This window comes from Oncorhynchus tshawytscha, linkage group LG10, assembly GCF_018296145.1.
Source record: "Oncorhynchus tshawytscha isolate Ot180627B linkage group LG10, Otsh_v2.0, whole genome shotgun sequence".
Taxonomy (NCBI): domain Eukaryota; kingdom Metazoa; phylum Chordata; class Actinopteri; order Salmoniformes; family Salmonidae; genus Oncorhynchus; species Oncorhynchus tshawytscha.
In genome coordinates, this window is record NC_056438.1 from 84050823 (window position 1) to 84060592 (window position 9770).

Here is a 9770-nt window from a genome sequence, read left to right on the forward strand (position 1 = left end):
TTGTCTCTCTACCTGTGTGTGTTACCTTGTCTCTCTACCTGTGTGTGTTACCTTGTCTCTCTACCTGTGTGTTACCTTGTCTCTACCTGTGTGTTACCTTGTCTCTATACCTGTGTGTGTTACCTTGTCTCTCTACCTGTGTGTGTTACCTTGTCTCTCTACCTGTGTGTGTTACCTTGTCTCTCTACCTGTGTGTGTTACCTTGTCTCTCTACCTGTGTGTGTTACCTTGTCTCTGTACCTGTGTGTGTTACCTTGTCTCTCTACCTGTGTGTGTTACCTTGTCTCTCTACCTGTGTGTGTTACCTTGTCTCTGTACCTGTGTGTGTTACCTTGTCTCTCTACCTGTGTGTGTACCTTGTCTCTCTACCTGTGTGTTACCTTGTCTCTCTACCTGTGTGTGTTACCTTGTCTCTCTACCTGTGTGTTACCTTGTCTCTCTACCTGTGTGTGTTACCTTGTCTCTCTCTACCTGTGTGTGTTACCTTGTCTCTCTACCTGTGTGTTGTCTCTCTACCTGTGTGTGTTACCTTGTCTCTCTACCTGTGTGTTACCTTGTCTCTCTACCTGTGTGTTACCTTGTCTCTCTACCTGTGTGTGTTACCTTGTCTCTCTACCTGTGTGTGTTACCTTGTCTCTCTACCTGTGTGTTACCTTGTCTCTCTACCTGTGTGTGTTACCTTGTCTCTCTACCTGTGTGTTACCTTGTCTCTCTACCTGTGTGTGTTACCTTGTCTCTCTACCTGTGTGTGTTACCTTGTCTCTCTACCTGTGTGTTACCTTGTCTCTCTACCTGTGTGTGTTACCTTGTCTCTGTACCTGTGTGTTGCCTTGTCTCTACCTGTGTGTGTTACCTTGTCTCTCTACCTGTGTGTTACCTTGTCTCTCTACCTGTGTGTGTTACCTTGTCTCTCTACCTGTGTGTGTTACCTTGTCTCTCTACCTGTGTGTGTTACCTTGTCTCTCTACCTGTGTGTGTTACCTTGTCTCTCTACCTGTGTGTGTTACCTTGTCTCTGTACCTGTGTGTGTTACCTTGTCTCTCTACCTGTGTGTGTTACCTTGTCTCTCTACCTGTGTGTGTTACCTTGTCTCTCTAACTGTGTGTGTTACCTTGTCTCTCTACCTGTGTGTGTTACCTTGTCTCTCTACCTGTGTGTGTTACCTTGTCTCTGTACCTGTGTGTGTTACCTTGTCTCTCTACCTGTGTGTGTTACCTTGTCTCTCTACCTGTGTGTTACCTTGTCTCTCTACCTGTGTGTTGCCTTGTCTCTCTACCTGTGTGTGTTACCTTGTCTCTCTACCTGTGTGTTACCTTGTCTCTCTACCTGTGTGTTGCCTTGTCTCTCTACCTGTGTGTTACCTTGTCTCTGTACCTGTGTGTTACCTTGTCTCTCCTACCTGTGTGTTACCTTGTCTCTCTACCTGTGTGTTACCTTGTCTCTCTACCTGTGTGTGTGTACCTTGTCTCTCTACCTGTGTGTGTTACCTTGTCTCTCTACCTGTGTGTTTACCTTGTCCTGTGTCTTGTCTCTACCTGTGTGTGTTACCTTGTCTCTCTACCTGTGTGTGTTACCTTGTCTCTCTACCTGTGTGTTACCTTGTCTCTCTACCTTGTCTCTCTACCTGTGTGTGTTACCTTGTCTCTCTACCTGTGTGTGTTACCTTGTCTCTCTACCTGTGTGTGTTACCTTGTCTCTCTACCTGTGTGTGTTACCTTGTCTCTCTACCTGTGTGTGTTACCTTGTCTCTATACCTGTGTGTGTTACCTTGTCTCTCTACCTGTGTGTTACCTTGTCTCTCTACCTGTGTGTGTTACCTTGTCTCTTTACCTGTGTGTGTTACCTTGTCTCTCTACCTGTGTGTTACCTTGTCTCTCTACCTGTGTGTGTTACCTTGTCTCTCTACCTGTGTGTGTTACCTTGTCTCTCTACCTGTGTGTGTTACCTTGTCTCTCTACCTGTGTGTGTTACCTTGTCTCTCTACCTGTGTGTGTTACCTTGTCTCTCTACCTGTGTGTTACTAAGTCTCTTGTGTGTTTCTCCCTGCAGAACAACTCCCCAGGACTCCCAGGGAACAAAGGAGGCAAAGGACACAGAGGACCTGAAGGAAACCCGGTGAGGGAGAGAGAAAGAGAGTGAAAGAGATGCCAAAAGTTGACCATAGTGAAGAGTCCGTTCAGCCAGATGGTTCTGAGGCTCAGCTCACTAACCCAAACCAAACCAACCCAGCAAAGCCTCAGGACAGCACTCAGAAAATCTGGCCCAACCAATCATCACAAAGCAGAAATAAAAATATATCACCTAAAAATCACAGTAAACTTCAATGATATTTGTCTCTAAACAGAAGTATATGGTGACCACTGTGACTGATAGAAACCTGAGGAAAACCATGACTAGGTATAGACTCAGAGAGGACAGTCTGGCCATAGAAACCGGTCATCACAGACAGATCTGGCTACCCAGAGAGGACAGCCTGGCCATAGAAACCGGTCATCACAGACAGATATGGCTACCCAGAGAGGACAGCCTGGCCATAGAAACCGGTCATCACAGACAGATCTGGCTACCCAGAGAGGACAGCCTGGCCATAGAAACCGGTCATCACAGACAGATATGGCTACCCAGAGAGGACAGCCTGGCCATAGAAACCGGTCATCAGACAGATCTGGCTACCCAGAGAGGACAGCCTGGCCATAGAAACTGGTCATCACAGACAGATCTGGCTACCCAGAGAGGACAGCCTGGCCATAGAAACTGGTCATCACAGACAGATCTGGCTACCCAGAGAGGACAGCCTGGCCATAGAAACCGGTCATCACAGACAGATCTGGCTACCCAGAGAGGACAGCCTGGCCATAGAAACCGGTCATCACAGACAGATCTGGCTACCCAGAGAGGACAGCCTGCCCTCAGAGAGCAGTGAAGACAGTGCTGCATTTTCTCCTAAACTGACAGAACTAAACAGACTTAGGGGCCAATTTCTTTCCAAAAATTGAAAACAAATGCTAACATTTTGAAACCAAAACAGAAAAGGAGAAAATCCGATATCTATTGACATTTTAGCTTAGAGACAGCCAGTATAACAACCAATCAGATCCTTAACATTACTACCTATAGAACAACCAATCAGATCATTAACATTACTACCTGTAGAACAACCAATCAGAACATTAACATGACTACCTGTAGAACAACCAATCAGAACATTACTACCTGTAGAACAACCAATCAGAACATTACTACCTGTAGAACAACCAATCAGAACATTAACATTACTACCTGTAGAACAACCAATCAGAGCATTAACATTACTACCTGTAGAACAACCAATCAGAACATTAACATTACTACCTGTAGAACAACCAATCAGAACATTACTACCTGTAGAACAACCAATCAGAACATTAACATTACTACCTGTAGAACAACCAATCAGAACATTAACATTACTACATGTAGAACAACCAATAAGAACATTAACATTACTACCTGTAGAACAACCAATCAGAGCATTAACATTACTACCTGTAGAACAACCAATCAGAACATTAACATTACTACCTGTAGAACAACCAATCAGAACATTAACATTACTACCTATAGACCAACCAATCAGAACATTACTACCTGTAGAACAACCAATCAGAACATTACCACATGTAGAACAACCAATCAGAACATTAACATTACTACCTGTAGAACAACCAATCAGAGCATTAACATTACTACCTGTAGAACAACCAATCAGAACATTAACATTACTACCTGTAGAACAACCAATCAGAACCTTAACATTACTACCTATAGACCAACCAATCAGAACATTACTACCTGTAGAACAACCAATCAGAACATTACTACCTGTAGAACAACCAATCAGAACATTACCACATGTAGAACAACCAATCAGAACATTAACATTACTACCTGTAGAACAACCAATCAGAGCATTAACATTACTACCTGTAGAACAACCAATCAGAACATTAACATTACTACCTGTAGAACAACCAATCAGAACCTTAACATTACTACCTATAGACCAACCAATCAGAACATTACTACCTGTAGAACAACCAATCAGAACATTACTACCTGTAGAACAACCAATCAGAACATTAACATTACTACCTGTAGAACAACCAATCAGAACATTACTACCTGTAGAACAACCAATCAGAACATTAACATTACTACCTGTAGAACAACCAATCAGAACATTACTACCTGTAGAACAACCAATCAGAACATTAACATTACTACCTGTAGAACAACCAATCAGAACATTACTACCTGTAGAACAACCAATCAGAACATTAACATTACTACCTGTAGAACAACCAATCAGAACATTACTACCTGTAGAACAACCAATCAGAACATTAACATTACTACCTGTAGAACAACCAATCAGAACATTGACATTACTACCTGTAGAACAACCAATCAGAACCTTAACATTACTACCTATAGAACAACCAATCAGAACATTAACATTACTACCTGTAGAACAACCAATCAGAACATTACTACCTGTAGAACAACCAATCAGAACATTAACATTACTACCTATAGACCAACCAATCAGAACATTACTACCTGTAAACAACCAATCAGAACATTAACATTACTACCTTTAGAACAACCAATCAGAACATTAACATTACTACCTGTAGAACAACCAATCAGAACATTAACATTACTACCTGTAGAACAACCAACCAGAACATTAACATTACTACCTATAGAACAACCAATCAGAACATTACTACCTGTAAACAACCAATCAGAACATTAACATTACTACCTGTAGAACAACCAATCAGAACATTAACATGGCTACCTGTAGAACAACCAATCAGAACATTAACATTACTACCTGTAGAACAACCAATCAGAACATTAACATGGCTACCTGTAGAACAACCAATCAGAACATTAACATGGCTACCTGTAGAACAACCAATCAGAACATTAACATTACTACCTGTAGAACAACCAATCAGAACATTAACATGGCTACCTGTAGAACAGCCAATCAGAACATTAACATTACTACCTGTAGAACAACCAATCAGAACATTACTACCTGTAGAACAACCAATCAGAACATTACTACCTGTAGAACAACCAATCAGAACATTACTACCTGTAGAACAACCAATCAGAACATTACTACCTGTAGAACAACCAATCAGAACATTACTACCTGTAGAACAACCAATCAGAATAGAATAGAACATGTATTCTGTAGTCTTATAACAATAGAACATGTAGTCTGTAGTCTTATAACAATATAACATGTAGTCTGTAGTCGGTAGTCTTATAACAATAGAACATGTATTCTGTAGTCTTATAACAATATAACATGTAGTCTGTAGTCTGTAGTCTTATAACAATAGAACATGTATTCTGTAGTCTTATAACAGTAGAACATGTAGTCTTTAGTCTTATAACAATAGAACATGTAGTCTGTAGTCTTATAACAATAGAACATGTAGTCTGTAGTCTGTAGTCTTATAACAATAGAACATGTAGTCTGTAGTCTTATAACAGTAGAACATGTAGTCTGTAGTCTTATAACAATAGAACATGTAGTCTGTAGTCTTATAACAATAGAACATGTAGTCTGTAGTCTTATAACAATAGAACATGTATTCTGTAGTCTTATAACAATATAACATGTAGTCTGTAGTCTGTAGTCTTATAACAATAGAACATGTATTCTGTAGTCTTATAACAGTAGAACATGTAGTCTTTAGTCTTATAACAATAGAACATGTAGTCTGTAGTCTTATAACAATAGAACATGTAGTCTGTAGTCTGTAGTCTTATAACAATAGAACATGTAGTCTGTAGTCTTATAACAGTAGAACATGTAGTCTGTAGTCTTATAACAATAGAACATGTAGTCTGTAGTCTTATAACAATAGAACATGTAGTCTGTAGTCTTATAACAATAGAACATGTAGTCTGTAGTCTTATAACAATAGAACATGTAGTCTGTAGTCTTATAACAATAGAACATGTAGTCTGTAGTCTTATAACAATAGAACATGTAGTCTGTATTCTGTAGTCTTGTAACAATAGAACATGTAGTCTGTAGTCTTATAACAATAGAACATGTAGTCTGTAGTCTGTAGTCTTATAACAATAGAACATGTAGTCTGTAGTCTTATAACAATAGAACATGTAGTCTGTATTCTGTAGTCTTGTAACAATAGAACATGTAGTCTGTAGTCTTATAACAATAGAACATGTAGTCTATAGTCTTATAACAATAGAACATGTAGTCTGTAGTCTTATAACAATAGAACATGTAGTCTGTAGTCTTATAACAATAGAACATGTAGTCTGTAGTCTGTAGTCTTATAACAATAGAACATGTAGTCTGTAGTCTTATAACAATAGAACATGTAGTCTGTAGTCTTATGACAATAGAACATGTAGTCTGTAGTCTTATAACAATAGAACATGTAGTCTGTAGTCTTATAACAATAGAACATGTAGTCTGTAGTCTGTAGCCTGTAGTCTTATAACAATAGAACATGTAGTCTGTAGTCTTATAACAATAGAACATGTAGTCTATAGTCAGAACATCAGAACATTAACATTACTACCTGTAGAACAACCAACCAGAACATTAACATTACTACCTATAGACCAACCAATCAGAACATTACTACCTGTAAACAACCAATCAGAACATTAACATTACTACCTGTAGAACAACCAATCAGAACATTAACATGGCTACCTGTAGAACAACCAATCAGAACATTAACATTACTACCTGTAGAACAACCAATCAGAACATTAACATGGCTACCTGTAGAACAGCCAATCAGAACATTAACATTACTACCTGTAGAACAACCAATCAGAACATTACTACCTTATAGAACAACCAATCAGAACATTACTACCTGTAGAACAACCAATCAGAACATTACTACCTGTAGAACAACCAATCAGAACATTACTACCTGTAGAACAACCAATCAGAACATTACTACCTGTAGAACAACCAATCAGAATAGAATAGAACATGTATTCTGTAGTCTTATAACAATAGAACATGTAGTCTGTAGTCTTATAACAATATAACATGTAGTCTGTAGTCTGTAGTCTTATAACAATAGAACATGTATTCTGTAGTCTTATAACAATATAACATGTAGTCTGTAGTCTGTAGTCTTATAACAATAGAACATGTATTCTGTAGTCTTATAACAGTAGAACATGTAGTCTTTAGTCTTATAACAATAGAACATGTAGTCTGTAGTCTTATAACAATAGAACATGTAGTCTGTAGTCTGTAGTCTTATAACAATAGAACATGTAGTCTGTAGTCTTATAACAGTAGAACATGTAGTCTGTAGTCTTATAACAATAGAACATGTAGTCTGTAGTCTTATAACAATAGAACATGTAGTCTGTAGTCTTATAACAATAGAACATGTATTCTGTAGTCTTATAACAATATAACATGTAGTCTGTAGTCTGTAGTCTTATAACAATAGAACATGTATTCTGTAGTCTTATAACAATAGAACATGTAGTCTTTAGTCTTATAACAATAGAACATGTAGTCTGTAGTCTTATAACAATAGAACATGTAGTCTGTAGTCTGTAGTCTTATAACAATAGAACATGTAGTCTGTAGTCTTATAACAATAGAACATGTAGTCTGTAGTCTTATAACAATAGAACATGTAGTCTGTAGTCTTATAACAATAGAACATGTAGTCTGTAGTCTTATAACAATAGAACATGTAGTCTGTAGTCTTATAACAATAGAACATGTAGTCTGTAGTCTTATAACAATAGAACATGTAGTCTGTAGTCTTATAACAATAGAACATGTAGTCTGTATTCTGTAGTCTTGTAACAATAGAACATGTAGTCTGTAGTCTTATAACAATAGAACATGTAGTCTGTAGTCTGTAGTCTTATAACAATAGAACATGTAGTCTGTAGTCTTATAACAATAGAACATGTAGTCTGTATTCTGTAGTCTTGTAACAATAGAACATGTAGTCTGTAGTCTTATAACAATAGAACATGTAGTCTATAGTCTTATAACAATAGAACATGTAGTCTGTAGTCTTATAACAATAGAACATGTAGTCTGTAGTCTTATAACAATAGAACATGTAGTCTGTAGTCTGTAGTCTTATAACAATAGAACATGTAGTCTGTAGTCTTATAACAATAGAACATGTAGTCTGTAGTCTTATGACAATAGAACATGTAGTCTGTAGTCTTATAACAATAGAACATGTAGTCTGTAGTCTGTAGTCTTATAACAATAGAACATGTAGTCTGTAGTCTTATAACAATAGAACATGTAGTCTGTAGTCTGTAGCCTGTAGTCTTATAACAATAGAACATGTAGTCTGTAGTCTTATAACAATAGAACATGTAGTCTATAGTCTTATAACAATAGAACATGTAGTCTGTAGTCTTATAACAATAGAACATGTAGTCTATAGTCTTATAACAATAGAACATGTAGTCTGTAGTCTTATAACAATAGAACATGTAGTCTGTAGTCTTATAACAATAGAACATGTAGTCTGTAGTCTTATAACAATAGAACATGTAGTCTGTAGTCTGTAGTCTTATAACAATAGAACATGTAGTCTGTAGTCTGTAGTCTTATAACAATAGAACATGTAGTCTGTAGTCTTATAACAATAGAACATGTAGTCTGTAGTCTGTAGTCTTATAACAATAGAACATGTAGTCTGTAGTCTTATAACAATAGAACATGTTGTCTGTAGTCTTATAACAATAGAACATGTAGTCTGTGGTCTTATAACAATAGAACATGTAGTCTGTAGTCTTATAACAATTGAACATGTAGTCTGTAGTCTTATAACAATTGAACATGTAGTCTGTAGTCTTATAACAATAGAACATGTAGTCTGTAGTCTTATAACAATAGAACATGTAGTCTGTAGTCTTATAACAATAGAACATGTAGTCTGTAGTCTGTAGTCTTATAACAATAGAACATGTAGTCTGTAGTCTGTAGTCTTATAACAATAGAACATGTAGTCTGTAGTCTTATAACAATAGAACATGTAGTCTGTAGTCTGTAGTCTTATAACAATAGAACATGTAGTCTGTAGTCTTATAACAATAGAACATGTTGTCTGTAGTCTTATAACAATAGAACATGTAGTCTGTGGTCTTATAAAAATAGAACATGTAGTCTGTAGTCTTATAACAATTGAACATGTAGTCTGTAGTCTTATAACAATTGAACATGTAGTCTGTAGTCTTATAACAATAGAACATGTAGTCTGTAGTCTTATAACAATAGAACATGTAGTCTGTAGTCTTATAACAATAGAACATGTAGTCTGTAGTCTTATAACAATAGAACATGTAGTCTGTAGTCTTATAACAATAGAACATGTAGTCTGTAGTCTTATAACTTAGAACAATAGAACATGTAGTCTGTAGTCTTATAACAATAGAACATGTAGTCTGTAGTCTTATAACAATAGAACATGTAGTCTGTAGTCTTATAACAATAGAACATGTAGTCTATAGTCTTATAACAATAGAACATGTAGTCTGTAGTCTGTAGTCTTATAACAATAGAACATGTAGTCTGTAGTCTTATAACAATAGAACATGTAGTCTGTAGTCTTATAACAATAGAACATGTAGTCTGTAGTCTTATAACAATAGAACATGTAGTCTTATAACAATAGAACATGTAGTCTTATAACAATAGAACATGTAGTCTGTAGTCT

The 9770-nt window shown here is 36.8% G+C and overlaps 1 protein-coding gene across 1 annotated transcript in view; it reads left to right on the forward strand.

Moving 5' to 3' along the window:
* The window catches only part of LOC112240770 (collagen alpha-1(VI) chain), an 80504-nt gene that overhangs the window by 48510 nt on the left and 22224 nt on the right, over nucleotides 1-9770 (forward strand). The window contains 1 exon segment of the mRNA XM_042329268.1: nucleotides 2050-2115. Coding sequence (XP_042185202.1) covers nucleotides 2050-2115 — 66 coding nt within the window.